At 39.5% G+C, this 18,893-nt stretch overlaps 2 protein-coding genes across 3 annotated transcripts in view; one reads left to right on the top strand and one right to left on the bottom strand.

Moving 5' to 3' along the window:
- Positions 1-18,893, bottom strand: part of UVRAG (UV radiation resistance associated) — a 308,009-nt gene that overhangs the window by 83,469 nt on the left and 205,647 nt on the right. The gene's annotated exons all lie outside the window — the stretch shown is intronic.
- Positions 1,403-3,049, top strand: LOC308620664 (U6 snRNA-associated Sm-like protein LSm4). Its single transcript, XM_081240493.1, has one exon. It carries the CDS (start codon positions 2,375-2,377, stop codon positions 2,756-2,758), a length of 384 nt encoding a protein of 127 aa, XP_081096619.1. The 5' UTR covers positions 1,403-2,374; the 3' UTR covers positions 2,759-3,049.

The raw sequence follows: 18,893 nt of genomic DNA, 5'->3' as shown, positions 1-18,893 counted from the left end.
ATTACTGGATATTCTTAATTTCAATTGTGTTTTAATTGTCTGAGGAAAAGATAAATTCCATAATGCTTGGAGGATACTGTTTTCTAGGGAAAATGAAAGAAAGGAAACAGAATTTAAAGCTTTATATTAAATTCTCGAGTTGCTGATTACATAATGTCCAAAAGGTAAATTTGTCGTACTGTAAAATTACAGGCACTGGGGAGCGAGCAAGGTCATGATCTGTCTGTATTCTCTACAGTGGAACACCAAATGCTTCATACACCCATCAAGAAGATATAGCTTTGTATTTAATTGAAGCTATAAAAAAATAAACTAGGACATACGGTTTGGCCCTAAATTGAGATGCATTAAAAATGACAGCAAAGCAAATTCGGGATAAGCAAAGTGTAACACACCAGGCTTTTACAGGGTATCTGGGAATCCTTCAAACTTGTATGGGGTAGCCTGCAAAGAAACTACCTAACTGAAAGGATATATCAACAAAGGGGCAATTATGAAGAAATTTACTAGAGTCCTAAAGCTCTATGCTGTATACTTGTTATACTATAAACCATTACATGTAGACTATCTGCATAGCTCTCCAAACTCACAAATATCTCCACTTCCAAGTTATAAATGCAAAAACTGTTTCAAATGTTGGAAAAGTAAACTGAAATAAGCATACATTGAAAACCAAGCCTCTGAATCCTGATGAGTGGATCTTATGACACTGACTTTATTACTTCATTGGGACTTCTTTATAGAAAGAAAGAGCCCCAAGGTGTGTTTGTACCATTAAAACAAATCTAAAGAGTGGTTAGAGCCAAAGGTTCAAATAGGGAAACTTTAAGACAGATCAAATATTAGGACAGAGTTCACATCTTACATTGCTTTCAAATTCTTAAGGGGTCATGTCAAGTTGAACAGTATAATAGTTTCTAACCATTACACAGTCATCTTACTCTGCGAAAGTACATGGATTTATAGATCTACTAAGCAATCGAGAAAAATGAAATCCATCTAAAAGGGTAAAACCTATTACCATCAGGACATAAGATACAAATCAAAGGCATCTTAATATACATAGAGAATCTCATTAGCAGACTTCAGAAGGTTTAGGTAAGAATGTGGTCATTCAAGTACAACCAGAAAAATGTCCTTAGCACCATAAATAGAATTAATTTAAGGGAGTATTAGATTAAATAACTAGAGGAATAACTATACATTTCCTATTATTATACTTTTACAGAAAATGCAATTAAAATGAGCAATATTAAATTCTTTTCCAAATTAAATTATATTTCCAAGTTGTTTGAAACATTCACTGACTCTACCTGGTAAAAGTCAATGAATTAGAAAGCGATAAATAGATTATCTGTGAAGATGGTTTGGAGCTCTTTAGTACCTAGTAATTTTGGTGTGATGAAAGAATTATGACATGAGTACCCAAAAGCCAATGTAATCCCAGGCTGTATTAACAGAGAGAGCGCAGATAACCAGGGAACGTGCTAGTAACAACTATCAGTACTTAGTACTGGGTCAGATGATACTGACAGATCTATGTTTAGTTCTGGGAGTTAATATTTCTTTTTAGAAGCATACAGATAAATAACTGGAACCTTTCTTTTTTTCTTTTTATTTTTGTCATATGCGGGCCTCTCACTGCTGTGGCCTCTCCCGTTGCGGAGCACAGGCTCCGGACGCACAGGCCCAGCGGCCATGGCTCACGGGCCCAGCCGCTCCGCGGCATGTGGGATCTTCCCGGACCGGGGCACGAACCCGTGTCCCCTGCATCGGCAGGCGGGCTCTCAACCACTGCGCCACCAGGGAAGCCCTGGAACCTTTCTTATAGGTTATGTTTCTTATAGATTTTGTAATAATCTCATTTGACTATAAAAAGCATGCAGTGAAGCAGAGTGGTCCAGTGCTTTTGTTATTTAAAAGAAACTAACTTGCCTTGGTCACCTACTTAGTGGAAAAGATATGATACTTCAGCATTAGGTCTTCAGTTATATACTCAGTATTCTTTCTATTGTCACTGGGTCCTTTAGAGAAGAACACCCAGGATGAATAGAAGAGTGGGAGCCATAGTTTTGAGAGAAACGGTTGACGGAACCACAGGTGTTTAGCCTGGAGGGCAGAAGTCTCATGGACAACAAAGGAAGGACTTTCAGAGAGAAGAAAAGCTGGTTTTGTTCTCATGGCTTCAAGCAGGAAAACCCAAAGTTGATGGCAGAAAGTTACAGGAAAGTTGATGTCACCACAGAATTAGGCAAAATCCAAAAGATCTTGAGTAGAGGAAGCTAAGCAGAGGCCGGTCAACCAATAATAACCATGCGGTGAGCTGTGGCGGATGTGGTGGAAGTGACCGGGGAGCCCGGTCCCCGATGGCACCATGCTTCACTTGTGGCTGCTGAAAACGGCTCAGAATCACCCACTGTCGGTGGAGCTCGAAAACGGGGAGGCGTACAATAGGCATCTGGTGAGCTGCGACAACTGGATGAACATCAACTTGCGTGAGGTGATCTGCAAGTCCAGGGACAGGGACAATTTCTGGCTGATGCCCGAGTGCTACATCCGCGGCAGCACCATCAAGTACCTGCGCATCCCCGATGAGATCATCGACACGGTCAAGGAGGAGGTGGCGGCCAAGGGCCGTGGCCGTGGTGGCCTGCAGCAGCAGAAGCAACAGAAGGGCCATGGCACGGGGGTTGCTGGGCGAGGAGGGATCCCAGGGACCAGCAGAGATCAGCCAGAAAGGAGACCGGGCAAACAGTGAGCCGCCCCTCTGTTCCCCAGAGACTGAGCCGCGACCACCGAGCATATGCTCCCACCCCGAGGCCGCTTTTCTATGCTCCAGTTTATGAGTCTGTTCAGAACAAAACGAAGAGGCAGGTGTCCGGGTAGGACCCCCTGCCTGTCATCTGTGATCCTCCTCTTTTTTTGTGAGCCTGGAGTTCTACAGTTGGAAATGTTACTCTGTGCTTCTGGTTTTGTGAAGTCGAAGCAGACTTGATTCCTGGAAGATTCTGTATGTAATGCATCTTTAAAGGCCTCACTCTTGTTTTAAGGTCAGGCATTTTCCAAACAGGTCTGTTTTGCATTTTGTGTTAGATCCCTGTGTGGTGAACAGAAGGGAGGTTTTTATTTTAAGCTGTTTGCACTAAGACTGACAGCCTGGAGAATTTCCTGAAACACGGACCCCAAAATTGCCTTTTCAAAATGAATCCAGATGAACCTTTGCCTCAGAAGCTGTTCTGGGGGACAACACTGGGCCCCGTCCCATCACTTCCTCTCTCCCTCTTTGTGTGACAAAAAAACCCCCAACAAAACAAAACAAAAAAACGAAAAACTACATCTATGAAAACAAAAACAACAAACAAAAAACCCCCATGCATTCAGGGGTCTAGTGGGCTGAATGGTGGTCCTCCTGAAACATGTCCACATCTGGAAACCCAGGACCTGTGAATGCAACATTATTTGGGAAAAGGGTAAGAATCTTGAGATTAGAATATCCTTGAATATCCGGTTGGGCCCTAACTCCAGTTAAGTGTCCTTATAAGGACACAGAGAGACACAGAGAAGAGGAGAAGGTCACCTGAAGATGGAAGCAGAGATTCGAGTTACACAGCCACAAGCCAAGGAATGCCTGGAGCCAGCAGAAGCGGCAAGGAAAGAATCTCCCCTAGAGCTTTCGGTGCCCTGCTGACACCGTGATTTTGGACTTCTGGCCTCCAGACTATGAGAGAATAAATTTCTGCTACTTTAAGTCACCAAGTCTGTGGTAATTTGTTACAGCAGCCCTAGAGCCTAACACGGGGGGAATCAAACACTGGATGGCCCATTGGACTCGATGAGGTATAATATCTCATCCGTCTCCAAGATTCTGTAATTCTGAATATGCCAAAATAAATATATTGAATATAACTTCATATTTCCTTCAGGAACCAAGAAAATATTTCAAGAGTATAATGCCAAAGGGTCACGATGATAGGCATCAGCTAAGGCTGCAAAGTAGACCTACTGAAGTGGTAGCAAATGAAATGTGAGGAAAAGAGATCCATAGGTATGGCCTGAAGGTAGGAAATGTTTGACAATTAAATTTATATAGATATAAATATTGTATAGAATACATAGTCAAATTGCTTCACATGTGTGTCTGTATATATGAAGATATCGATATGCCACCATCAATTTAGAATAAAATTGTAAAAGAAATTTATTTTGAACCTTTCTTATTTTCAAAAGATACAATTATTATAAGCCCTTCCCTCTCCTCCCCAAACCAGACATTTTTTAAAAGGACTCCAAATTGGTTAGTTTCTTGCCTTCACCTTCGGAGCCCCACATCCACGTCTGGTTCTTTGATGGCTCAGCTGGGGATGAGGATATGGCTATAGTTAATTCAAAATTTTTATTATGCATATTAAGATCACTTCTGCTCATTGTGCTTGTAGATCACGTGACAACACATCCTCAATATGTTCTGAGGCCATGAGTTTACTTCAAACTCAACTTACTTTCTCCTGTCTAGATTAGTCTTCTCCCACAACTTTTATCAGTTACTTAGGCTTAGAGTGGCATTCAATTTTTACCCTTTTTTGCATTTTATATACGCAGTGATTCACTAGGTCGACAAGCCATTTTTCCTGTGAAACATTCTCATCTCTCCATTCCCATCGCCACTCTAGAAAGTTCTTTGTTGTTGTGTGGACTGTAGGATGTTTAGCGGCATTCTTGTCCTCTACTCACTAGAAGGTAGTATCATTATTTTCCTTCTTAAGTAAGACTTTTTATCATGTCACTTAGCAGCCCTGCTTCCTAACCAGTTATTGTTTTAAATTTCAACTTCTCTGCCTAGCTTTCAAGGCCTTAGTGATCTCAACTGTCAGAGTTATCTGCAACCTTATTCTGTTCAAGTGGTTTTCTCATAGTCTCATGAACACACCAAGCTCATTTCTCTCTGCCTTTGCACACTTCCTGAAAATGCCCATGTCTCTCTTTCCTTCCACCTGGCAGAGTAAAAGAGACTACTACGTTTTACTTTGTCATGACTAAAAAAAGAAAAACTCACATCTTTCTGCTGAGCTGTATAATAACACTAAAGCTTTATCTATAATTCATTCCAAGTTGATGAGGATGCAGTAAAACTGTAAGGCAGGCCAGAGGCACACAAGAGAAGAAACGGCTGGAGCAGAGTGAGGGAAAAGGAAGAGGAGATAAAGTCAGCAAGGTAATGGGTCCAGATCACGCAAGGCCTAGTAGGTCAGAGTAAGGACTTTGGTTTTTACTCTGAACGAGAGGAGAAGCTCTGGAGGGTTCTGAAAAGATGAGAGACACAGATGCTTTGGCTTCTCTGAGAGAACAAACTGCAGGGGAGGAAGAAAGGAAACATGGAGATGCTACTGAAAAGACCCAGCCAAGAAAAGAGTGTGGTATAAACCAGGATGGTAGCTGTGAAAGTGGTGAGGAGTAACTGAATTCTCGTATTCTGAAGATAGAGCCAAATGATGTGTTGAAAGATCTTATGTGAGGTGTGAGAAGCAGAGGAGTCAAGGATAACTTCAGAGTTTTGGGCCTGAGCAACTGATAAAATGAGGCTGTCACCTTAATCTGATAAAAGTACAGGCGACATCAAAACAGACAGCTAGGGGGTGGGGTGAGGAACAGAGTATGAGTGCTCAGTGGAGAGGTCAGCAGGGACCAGACTGCACAGGGTCCTGTAAACCACAAGACATCTAGACTATATCCTTAAGGACAACTGGAGGATAACTAGAGATTTCTTAAACACGAGAGTGACAGAATTGGGGTTTATATTTCTTAAAGACCACTCTGGCCACAGTACAGTAAATAAAGAGGAACAAGACCTGGTTAGGAGGCTGTTGCAATGGTTCAGACCAGAATGGTGATGCTTTTGATTAGGGTTCCAGTAGTGGAGAGGAACATATGTGAACAGATTTGAGCTGTGATTTGTAGGTAGAGTGCAAGACTCTGTGATAGACAGTTGTGACGGTGGTGAAGACAGAGGGGTCAAAGATGACCCTTTGGTTTCCTGATTGAGTAACTAGGTAGATGGTGGTGTCTATGAAATGAGATAGGGAATGCTGAGGAGGAGCAGGTGTATATACTTTACATGTATATAATATAGATAATATATTTTACATAAAATATCCTTATACATAAAGTTAAGAGAAATTTGGGGTAAAAATATCAAGAATTACAAAACCTTAAAGGGAAACTGAAACCCAGGTGTGAATGAGGTGGCCTAAAAAAATCATAAAGAAGAGGGTTGTTTCAGAGCCTTAAGAATATCAACAAGAGATGGGGAAATGAAAAGGGGCCTGAGAAGGACTGCTCAGAAAGATTTGAGGAAAACCAAGTGTCTCACCAGAAAAGCACAGAGAAAGTGTTAATTTAAGAAGGAAGATATCAGTAGTCAAATGCTGCTGACAGTTCAAGCAACGAAGACATGAAGACATGTCTATTGGATGTAATTACATGAATTCATTGGTAGGTAGCTTTGGTAATAGGGTAAACACAAGTTTAAATGAAGCAGTGGGAGATGAAGGAAGACTGGTGTGAGTTCAGGAGTGACGAGGTGAGGAAAGGGAGATGATGTGAAGTTTGCCACAATGAAAAGAGAGCTCAGTAACATGGTGAAGCATAGTGGGATGCCCTGAGAAGGTGAGAGGGAACAGGGTCTCCATGCTACAGGTGGTGAGAGCACAGGAGAAGGATTTGCCTTCGATGGCAGGTGGGCCAAGTCTCCAATTATAACAGGAAGGATGAAGGAAACTGATCACTATGGACACAGTTTATTCACTCAACAATTCTTCACTGAACTCACACTGTGTGCCAGGTATGGTGCTAGGTGGTGGGGATACAAGGGTGAGCAAACACAGACAATGGAGCTTAAAGTCCAGTGGAGCACACAGACATTGCTCACATAATCGCACCAACAAATACATAATTTATAAATTAAGTACTCTGAAGGAAAGGAACACTATTCCAGAAAAGAGGTGGACAAAAAGACTGAGAGAGTCAGGGAAGACTTCTGAGAGAAAGTGACATTTTAGCTGAGACCTCAAAGATGAGTAGGGGGCTTCCCTGGTGGTGCAGTGGTTGAGAGACCGCCTGCCGATGCAGGGGATACGGGTTCGTGCCCCGGTCCGGGAAGATCCCACATGCCGCGGAGCGGCTGGGCCCGTGAGCCATGGCCTCTGAGCCTGCGCATCTGGAGCCTGTGCTCCGCAACGGGAGAGGCCACAACAGTGAGAGGCCTGCGTACCGCAAAAAAGAAAAAAGAAAAAGAAAAAAAAAAGATGAGTAGGGGACTTCCCTGGTGGTCCAGTGGTTAAGACTACGTGCTCCCAATGCAGGGGGCCCGGGTTCGATCCCTGGTTGGGGAACTAGATCCCGCGTGCCGCAACTAAAAGAGACCACATGCCGCAATTAAGACCCAGTGCGGACAAATAAATAAATAAATAAATATTTAAAAAAAAAAAAAAGATGAGTAGGAGCTAAGGGAAGGAATGTTCCAACTAAAGGAAGCAGCGTATGTAAAGAACCACTGCAGGGGTAAGCATGCTGCTTCATGGAATTAAAAGGACAGTATAGTTGGTCTGAGGGGAGTTCTGGTGAGACAGGAAGCTAAAGCTGGATAGGAAGGTAGACTATGCAGGGCCCTCTAGACCATGTCAGACCACAGTCTGATTTTTTTTTCCTAATAGAAATACAAAACCACGGAAGGACTTTAAACAAAGGTGTAACTTGCTTAGATTTTCATTTGATACATTCCTTCTTTAATTAACCCTTCCTCCTTGAACTTTCCTGACAATGACCGATATGCATTTTGGAAAAAAAATATGCTGATTGCTGTGGAGAACGGTTTAGAGAAGGTGAGACCAGCGTGTTGCAGTAATCTCGGTGAGAGATCACGGCTGCTTAGACTAACGTGGAGATATCAGAAATGGAAAAAAGGAGACTAATTTGGAAGACTTTTAGGAGATAAATCGTAAAGATTTGGTTATGGTTTGGAAGTGAAGGGTGATGGATAGAGAGGGATCATGAAGAACTCAATGTTTTGTTTTGCCCAGATGAATGAAAGTTTGATCAAATGGTAGAACAACTTCAATAAAGAAATGTAACAGAACTGCTGAGCACTACTGAGAGCCCAGAAATGGTAATTAATCAAGAGTTTATAACTGATACTATTGCATGACTCTCTACACATCTGCTTGGGTGCAGCAGGTACAGAGAAAATGGACAACAGGGCTGTAAGAATGACAAAAAGTCAAGGGGGGGGCGGGGGCAAGACAAAGGTGTGACTAAAATAATGGGCCATATAATCTAAACTAGATAAAAAAGCCAGGTCTGAAGGTCACCAAGAAGAACAATGAACAAGAGGCTAACACACAAGCTGAAGGAGCTGAGGTAGTCATCAGAGAGCAGGATGCTTGAATCAGATTCTGGATGTGGACTGAAAGAAATGATGACGTGATTCAGTGAGTAACCAGGGGAGTAGATAAAAAATTATGGGATGCAAGAGATCACTGGTGCCAAAAGATCAAGAAAATGAAAGGCTAGGGTGTTGAATGAATCATCCACTTGTGTGTTAGTGTCACCCATAACAGCAAGATTTTGAACAGAAAGACTGTTTCTCTTTCCTATGTCACCTGTTTCTTGTTTCTCTGTTGCCAAAACACATGATGAGTAATGGGGTTATAACTGAGAGACTGAAAGAGCGGTAAAGTTGAAGAGCATATGTCTCAAAGGAATAGGTTTTCGTATGTTTGCTTTGCCAACAGGGTAAAGAGGTAAGAATCTAGAAAAACCAATGAGAGGAAGAAAACCCCAATCTCATCTCCTGAATCTGAATACCTACTAGCACATAAGAAAATTAATAGCTACTAAATGGGTACTCGTGGGGTCCTCAGGGAAAATGCAAGTTCAGTTAGGGCAAGAGATAGGCTGAACTCCCTGAGAAGAGCCTGAAGATACAGGAGAATTTGCTGATTATACAGATGCACTTTCAGAGGAAGCAGCTGGAGGACTAGAGGGCTGGGTCAGGGTCGACAAAGAAGAGGGCATTTTGAAGATGATGGAGATGATTACAAAAGGTTTTGATGTGTTTTGATGGAAGGTTGAGGTATTCCCATCTGGTAGCTTCTATTTTCTCTATAAAGTCAGAAATGGGATGATTTATCAAGAAGGAAAGGGACAACTGGGGATGGGGAAAAAAGAGAGAAGGTTTAAGACCATCATGTGGAAGGAGAATCAGATATCTAGGATGTATTAGTCCAACTGAAATAGATGACTTGAATTTACAGTGCTCCAATCTTTCCAACAGTTTGATTTTTTCCCCAAAGGTAAGTGGGTTAGAGGTAAGGATGATGGGATAAGAATATTTAGGAATATTGAAAAGAGAGAAACTACAAGCATGAAGCCACTAGGGTAATGACAGTGGCCTAGCCAGGGCAGGAAGATGGGGGCAGTCTATAAAGAGGTGCATAAATCTGCAGAGACTTTTAAAATGATAATAAAATGGGTTAAAAACAACGAATCTAATGCCTAATGCCAGTGATAAAATAATCCTCCCAGAAAAACAATCTTTTGTTGGTCTAAGTTCTAAACAATTGCTGCAGTGACTGTTTGATTTCTATATGTATGCAATCTTCAAATCAGGATGTTTTCATTATGCATATGCTAATAAATATTATATCAACATGGAAGTTAATTCAAAGAACTCCCAGCTGTACAGTCAGCCCAACGAAGTGGACTAAACTACACACTTCCAATTTGATTAAATTTCAAATGGTTTGGAATCTTCGAAGCTTCCTTTGGACACAGTGTGTGTCCCCAGACTGTCTGGTGTAACATATTCCCACATATTCCCGTGTTTTAACAGTAGGTTCAAAATAAACAATGATAGCAATGTGCAATTCTTCTTAGTTCCGAATCATTTTTTTTTCCTGGTGTAGTTTTAGATAAGGTTATTCAGATACAAAAATATTTACAATCAGCCTTGAACAAGGTACAGTAAAATACAACTCTTTAAAATTGCTCCCTGAAGATGGGCACACAGAAACTGTTCAAAAGAAAAAGTATATATATGTATATTTTTTTAAATAAAAGAAAATTTTCTGCTTTTCTTTTTTGGCTATTATCATCTGTTTCATGTGATGATTATTACTGAAACTAATTTTATCATATAGAGAAAGAGGTGTTGAAAATGATCTACTCCAAGTGTCAAAACACTAGGTACATGCTACTGAGAAGTGGTTTTGAATTGACATTACCTTCTCTAGACCCAGAGACATGGGAGGTAGAAGAAACAGTCTCCTCTTCAGAAGGCTTCAGGGTAAATGATACTTTCAGAAGAGAGCCAGAGATTTTACTTACCTCTAGCAGTTGTATGCTACACATATATAGTAAAGAGGTTGAAGACTTATATATATTATAGTCACTGAAGAGGGGTTTCAGAAAACACAGAGGAAAGGTCTAGGAGGGAAGTGAGGAGAGAGAGATAATAGATCAAAGGAGAAGCAGCAAACAAAAGATAACAATGTTGAAATAATTCATGGGCAGAGGGTGACAAAAGTCCTTATAAAAGAGTAAGAAGAGTGATCTTTCCCTCTCCTCCTTTGGAGAAGGAAGAGAGAGAGAATGTATAATAGGAAATCATATATACCAATGAAAAAAAGATATGAAATCTGATATAACAGGTAATAAGATGCCATCACAAGTTTTTAAAGGAGAAATTATGTAATGAAAAGATTTACATCAGATTATTCTCTTTGCCAATATTAAATATAGTTCTTTAGACAGAGCTGTACTAAAAAGAGAAGGGAATTTCAGGGAAATCGAATTCCAAATAATTGTAGTAAGGTTAAAACAATCCCCATTTTTTAAAAACTTTGTAAGTTGCAGGGTTGTGAAAATTGTTAAAGAATTCAGAATCAGTTTCCTTGTAGAAACCTTCCAGTTTTTCCACACCCTTTTAGTAACTGTTGAAAAATATTCTACAGGCAAATTTCAGTGAACAGAGCAAAATTAAAGGATAGAAAGCATGTCTATTTTAATAGTCATTTTTATAAAATAAAAATTCTGCCAAGTAAATCAAAATCACATTCCACAACATTAACAGCCATCCTGCATTTGTCCAGGTTTAACAGCACCTGTTTCCCACAAAAATCTGTAAAGTTTTTTTTTTTTTAAACTACAATTAAGCGTGCAAGGTGCATAAACCTACATACTTGGTAATGCCAAAAGATGTTTCCATCTGGAATATGAATTTGGAAGAAAAACTGCTCACCATTTAAAATTTCTACTTCACAATGTGTGCACATAATATAGATTTACTTAAATATATCAGTGCGACTAAGGGTACATGCTCTGTAAGCCACTTTGGTGCTCAAACCTTTACATCAAAGTTATTTATTTAATTATAATACCTATTTATGGGGGGAGAAGAAAAGAAAAGTAGAAGGGGGATTTAGGTGTAAGAAGTTAAGCTTTGAAGTCAGAAAGGCACAGACTCAGGCCCCCAGCTTTGTTACTTACTTGTAGTATGAAATGGGGCATACTACTCTGAACCTGTTTTCAAATTTCTAAAATGGGTTTAATAACACCAATCTTCCAGGACTGCTTGTGAGAATTAAACTAAACACAAAAAAAGCGAAGACCCAGCACAGTTACCAGGATACAGTAGGCATTCAATTATCATTATTACTATACATCACCTCCCCAGTACCTATCTGTAAGTGCCACAAGAGAAGATACTATGTTTGCTGTACATTAATAGGAGGCAAGGAACTCCAGCACCAGAGTAAAAGAGCCAGTGAGCACTGCCAAAATAACAACAGGGATGCTGATGCTGCATTTTATTTACTGAATATCTATTATGCATTAGGTATTGCACTTAGCATACATTATCAATACAATACAAGCACTTGACCTATTATAGGCACTGTTATGGAGGTGCCCAAGGTCACACGGTTTTTTCTAACACTCAACTACAACCACAGACCTTACCCCACTCGACCTCACCCCTGCCCCAGTTGGGATTAGCTATTCGTCTCTCATAGAACCCTGTACACTCACCAACGCAGGACCTTTGACACTACTGTAATTGCTTGTCTATGCCTCTGTATCTTCCACAAGAATGGAAACTGTTATTAATACTGTATCCTAGTTCCTCGAGCACAACGTCTGGAACATTTTTACCGGTTTAATGGAGGGAGGAGTAAATGTAGGGATGAAGTGGTAGAGCTAGAATTCCAACTGGTGCCTTTTGACTCCTCATCTTAAACTAATTCTACACCATGGACCCAAGCCCCACCCCCGCCCAGTAATAATCCCATTTTGTAAATTTGTATTATTTTGTAAATTTCACTTAGTCAAGATTTCTATAAAAAATTTGTGGGATTTCTTCAACTCACAAATGAGATGTTCATGAACTAAATTATTACCAAATTCACCATTGATTTCATAAGCTGGTACCTTGAAAACAACCAAATCTAGCTTTTATGTGGCAACCTTTTGGTAAAGTAAGTCAAAAAGGCAGCGAATGTTGACACCAATAACTATAGATCTTACTAAAGTCCAAAATGCAACTCCTAAAATCCTAGTAACAATATTACATACATTTATTATTTTGGAGACTTACATAAAGCAAAGCAGACAAAAAGCTTGGAAATAAATCCACACATTTTTGAAATACCTGCTTAATTTCACTAAATTGATTTTTCAATAACTGTGTGCATAAATCTGTTAACTACCTAAGTTTAAAGGTTAATTCAAGATCATCTATTGGAAAGCCTAAAAACTTCTACCTGCTTTCTAGATGTCAAAGCTCAAAACTGCATACATAAGTTAGCTAAAGTCAGTGTTCTAGAATGAATAGGCTGTCTACAAATTCCACATATTCAGAATATATTTGAGAAAGATGTATTTCAATTATGGAATTGCAAAAGGAATTACCTCAACTCATAATTTTACCCAATTTCAGCACACAAAAAGACAATTTAAAGGCCCTTAAAGTCATTCTGTTTAAGTATGGATTTCACAGGAGGAGGAAACTTGAAGAATCACTGATCTGGGAGCAACCAATGCTAACGCCTAGGTTGTCATAATCAATCTGCTTTAATTATCAACAAGTTTTTCCCATTTCTGACCAGTCATTTGGAGCTGACCTTTGACAAGTACTTACAAGTCATTGAAATCTCATTTTATTTTATAGCCTCATATTTGTTACTGGGCTAATCTTTACCTGTTCTACATCACACAACAGCTTACATATTTGAATGGCCCAGCAGTAAATTTCCATGGTCCCCCTGGGTCAGTCAGATGTTAGCTGTTAAGTAAAGCTAAAAGGATCTATGCTTCATAAATTTCCTTCAGGGTCCACATTTGCTCTTACAGGCTAGGCTTTCAAGCCCAAACATCTTTATAGCTATGTGCAGTGATTTATTAACTCCTCCTTGTTTTTATCCAAAAAGATCAATCACATATGTATCAATAAGCTGGTGTGCTGGTGACTGCTTTTTATTGTACATATAACCACCTGCCTTTAATACAAACTTGAGTCTAAAGCTTTTGTAAGCTCTTGCGGGATTTTAACAACCTTCACCTGTTTCTAATTTGGTACAAAACATATGGTTTAGCTCTGCTATTTTGTTCTAAGCCAGCCTTTCCTCTTATGGACCCAACAATATAAAAGAAAACAAATCCAGAGCACAAAAACCTAAATTTGGAGGATGTTACACACACACACACTTGGCCCATTACTTCTGAATAGCAGTTTTGACATATACCAGGAATAAATTATTATTATTATTATTTAGTTTCCTTTTAAAATTTTTATTTATTTATTTTAACATATTTATTGGAATATAATTGCTTTACATTGTTGTGTTAGTTTCTGCTTTATAACAAAGTGAATCAGCTATACGTATACATATATCCCTATATCCCCTCCCTCTTGCGTCTCCCTCCCTCCCACCCTCCCTATCCCACCCCTCTAGGTGGTCACAAAGCAGTGAGTTGATCTCCCTGTGCTATGCAGCTGCTTCCCACTAGCTATCTATTTTACATTTGGTAGTGTATATAAACTCAAAATGGATTAAAGACCTAAATGTAAATTATTTTATAGTTATGAAATTATTACATTCCTTTGCAAACAATTAGATGTGTCCTACATTACTCTTGAGGTTTCTAAGAATTATGTTCAAACTGTGAAAATGGCTGTTTAACCTTAGGACCTCAAAAAAGGTAACAGCCATATCTAGTTGCCTCTGAGGTTACGGAAGAGAGTTCCTATCTTTACATTCAGGAATCTTCATTTGGTCAGGTGAAACCAAGGTTTTCTTTTCTCTTTCCTTATCCCTCTCTAAATTAGACCAAACGTTTAAGAAGAGGCAGGGTGCCGGCAGAGAGAGAACCACCACCTAACACAGCATGGTAAAGTCAATACTAAAATTAAGAGTGTCTGGGTGATAGGGCAGGGAGGAGTAAATCCTAAGGAAAAAGTGACTAACAGAAATGTCTAGGAAAGGCAGAGAAGTCAACATAGCCTCCCACGGCTCTCCCAGACCCTTCTACACATAGTTACTTTTGCAGTCATGGTGGGACCTGACAACACTGGCCACAGCTGGCATTTAATCTCCCATTCAAATTCCTCTCATCCTTTGAGTCCCAATGCAAATACTCAATCCACTGAAGCCTCCCCACCAAGTCCCAGATCAGAATGGATGGTGCTTGAAGATTCATCAGTATTTATCCTCCATTTGGAAGCAGGTAATCACATTACGGATTTGCTTTAAGATCGTATATTTACATATCTCTCTCATACAATAATCTACATAACAGGCACTGAATAAATGTTTGTTGAATTGTATTAAATTGGTTTACAAATAAAAAGGTTTTGTATAAATAAAACATACTTAAAAATTAATGTTTATTTATCAAAAGAATATATGTACATGGTTTAAAAAGTCAAATTGCTCTACAAACTTGATGGTAAAAATATTAGCTTATATGTTTCTTAGGTAATGCCTTACCTCTCCCTCAACTCCTAAACCCCTGAGCCAACAATTCTCAATGCTTTAAGCTGCTTTTTAAAGTATTTACCCTACATATACATAATTAATATTCTATATTCTTGTTTCTTGATTCTCTGGTCTTAAAAACAACCTACTGGAAAAGATGAGGATTTCTCTCTCTTACACATTGCTTCCCCATCTCTTCCCAAAACAACCACACTTCTTCCTCCCATTCTCTCAACAAGGTCAATGCCACATTTTGGGGGAATTCCCTGGCAGTCCAGTGTTTAGAACTCAGCGCTTTCAGTGCCGGGGCCCGGGTTCAACCCCTAGTCAGGGAACTAAGATCCCACAAGCTGCGCATGGCCAAAAATAAACAAACAAGCAAAAATACATTCTTTGGTGAAATCAATGTGCAATGTTACAGTATTATAACTACATAATTATTATTTTGAGTAGAGCCATATAATGAATGATATTTATATTTTCTTTCTTTTCAACTTGGTTCTTCCTGGAGTTAATTACCATCTAATTTCTTCATTTGTTAAATTTATTGATGTACCTCTAACAAATTCATTCTCTGACTCCCTGAAAGCAATGAAAATTCCCTCAAAATATAATTAAATACATCAGATAATCTTTCACTCTTTCTTTGTCCTCCTGCTCTCTAGGCCAGTTGAAGAGTTGACCTTCTACAATTTCCCTTCACCGTCATCCTGAGATCCCTCTGCTTCTCTGCTGTGCTGGATCCCTTCTTTTCCTTGAATGATGTTTTACTTTTACTTGGTTTATTCCCCTGTATTAATAGAGCACATCTTCCAAGAGTTTCCTAGGAAAGGTGCATAGGGAGATTTTTTTTTAGGACCTCCATGTCTGAAAAGACTTTTCTACCATGTATTTGACTGATAGTTTGACAGATATAGGCACACCTGGTTTTTACTGTGCTTCACTATATTGTGCTTCGCAGATACTGCATTTTTTACAAATGGAAGGTTGTAGCAATTCTGCATCGAGTAAGTCTATCAGCGCCACTTTTTCCAACAGCATTTGCTCACTTCACCCCCCTGTGCCACATTTTGGTAATTTTTACAATATTTCAAACTTTTTCACTATTATCATATTCGTTATGGTGATCTGTGATCAGTGACGTTTGCTGTTACTATTGCAAAAAGATTACGACTGGCTGAAGGCTCAGATGATGGTTAGCATTTTTTAGCAGTATTTTTTCATTAAGGTATGTACAGTTTTTTAGACAATGTTATTGCACACCACAGACTACAATATAGTGTAAACATAACTTTTATAGCACTAGGAACCCAAAAAATTCATGTGATTTGCTTTATTGTGGTGGTCTAGAATCAAGCCCACAGCATTGCCCAGGGATGCCATATATAAGCCAAGCTTATAGAAATAATTTTCCCACGGTATTCTGAGGGCACTGTTCCATCGCTTTCTACCTTTCAGTGTTGCCTTTGAGCAGTCAGATATCACGATTCCCATTCCATTGTATTTTTCCCCCTCTGCAAGGCTTCAGAATCTTCACTTTACCCCTAGCATTTCGAAATATCACAGTGCTTGGCACTCACTGGGCTCCCACAATCTGAAATCAAGTCCTTCATATTATTAGAATTTTTCTTATGCTATTTCTTGAATAATTTCCTACCCTCTTGTTTTCTCTTCCTTTTCTGTACTCACCATTAAATGAATGTTGGATTATCAGATATTTGAAGAATGGCTCTGATTTCTTATCTTTGCTCTCATATTTTGAATCTCTGCCTTTTGTATTTTTTTTTTATTTTTTCTTTTTTTGAGCTTTCCTTAACTTCACATTCCAACTCTGTCCTGTTTTTTTTTATTCCATCATTTTACTTTCTGAAGCTTTGTTTGCTTGTCTTTTAATGAACGCTTATTTTCATACCATCTTGTTTTTGTTCTTAGATGTAGTACTTTCCCTTGTCTCATAGAGCATATTAATTACCATCTAATTCACTCTTTCTTTGTCCTCCTGCTCTCTAGGCCAGTTGAAGAGTTGACCTTCTACAATTTCCCTTCACCATCATCCTGAGATCCCTCTGCTTCTCTGCTGTGCTGGATCCCTTCTTTTCCTTGAATGATGTTTTACTTTTACTTGGCTTATTCCCCTGTATTAATAGAGCACATCTATTAATAGTGCATATTAATAGTCTTTAAATTTTGCTTTTTATAAAAACTCAACTTTATTTATTGAGGTATAATTGACATATAACATTATATTAGTTCAGCTGTACAACATTAGATATTTATGTTTTTACTTTTTGTTGACCCCTATTCTTTCTTCCCTTCACATTTCTTTTTTGATTATTTATTTTGGCTTCTGTATCTCGTGTGAGAGCTCTCCCCAAATATCTGATGATCCTTGGCTGACCATTCATTCATTCATTTATTTAGTTTTTGACTGTGTTGGGTCTTCATTGCTGCACGCAGGCTTTCTCTAGTTGTGGTGAGCAGGGGCTACTCTTCGTTGCGGTGCGTGGGCTTCTCATTGCGGTGGCTTCTCTTGTTGCAGAGCATGGGCTCTAGGTGCGTGGGCTTCAGTAGTTGTGGCACATGGGCTTAGTTACTCCGTGGCATGTGGGATCTTGCCGGACCAGGGAATGAACCCGCGTCCCCTGCATTGGCAGGCAGATTGTTAACCACTGCGCCACCAGGGAGTCCCTGACCATTCATTTTTAAAAGTGAGGCACTAAAACAGTGATTGATGGGACTTCCCTGGTGGCGCAGTGGTTAAGAATCCGCCTGCCAATGCAGGGGACGCGGATTCGAGCCCTGGTTTGGGAAGATCCCACATGCCACGGAGCAACTAAGCCCGTGTGCCACAACTACTGAGCCTCTGCTCTAGAGCCTGCAAGCCACAACTACTGAGCCCGCGTGCCTAGAGCCTGTGCTCCACAACAAAGAGAAGCCACCGGAATGAGAAGCCCGCACACCGCAACAAAGAGTAGCCCCCGCTCGCCACAACTAGAGAAAGCCCGTGCACAGTAACGAAGACCCAACGCAGCCAATAAATAAATAAATTTATATATATATAAAAAGATGCTCTTTACAAATAAAAAACACAGTGATTTCAAATATAAGCCACAAATTGAATGGTACAGTAGCTTACACAGAGAGTGAAAGGCAAGTAAGTATATATTAAATGAATACAAAGAAATTGGTTCTTGATTCATTTGCTGAGAAATATTTCCCAGTTGCCCCTCAACTGACAATGATCATTCCCATGTCTTTGTTCACGATGTATATCTAACTTATGTGGCACTCTTCTATTTTTAAATTTTTAAATTGGAGAATAATGAGCAAATAACTATATACCCACGACCCAAACTTAATTGATTTTTTGCATTTTTTAAGTTAAAATAAATAAAACGCTTACAGATAAAGTGAGCCTCCTTTGTTCCCCATCCCTACTACCAACAGTTAGGATGCTTTCAACCTCAATTAACAGAAAACCCAAATCAACTGATTTAAATAATAAGACTGGAGACAGATTAGTTCCAGGATTGGCTAACTCAGGAACTTGATGACTTTATCCAGAACCCAGTTTTTCCCATCCTTCTACTCTGCCACTATATATGTATTACTAGCAGCCCCGTCATATCTGTCTTAGTACATAAAACCATTCCCAGAAATACCCCCAGAGAACTGGCCATAACTGTGACACAAGTTTATGCACAAACCAAGCACTGGTAATGGAACGGACTTACTATGATTGGTAAAAAGCCAGTTGTAATTTACTGCTGGGGGCTGAGCCCCACCTTCCACATAGCAAATGAAGAGAAAGAATAATTAACAAAATGGAGCTCTGCTGCTAAGTAGGAAGCCAAGAATGGCTGTGGG

The sequence above is a fragment of the Mesoplodon bidens genome (genome assembly GCF_964165515.1).
Source record: "Mesoplodon bidens genome assembly, chromosome: 7".
Lineage (NCBI taxonomy): Eukaryota > Metazoa > Chordata > Mammalia > Artiodactyla > Ziphiidae > Mesoplodon > Mesoplodon bidens.
The sequence above is the reverse complement of the archived record's forward strand: the minus strand, read 5'-3'. Positions and strand labels throughout refer to the sequence as shown.

Excerpts from the sequence above, each read along its gene's own strand:
- LOC308620664 (XM_081240493.1), top strand. The coding sequence starts at position 2,375 with ATGCTTCACTTGTGGCTGCTGAAAACGGCTCAGAATCACCCACTGTCG.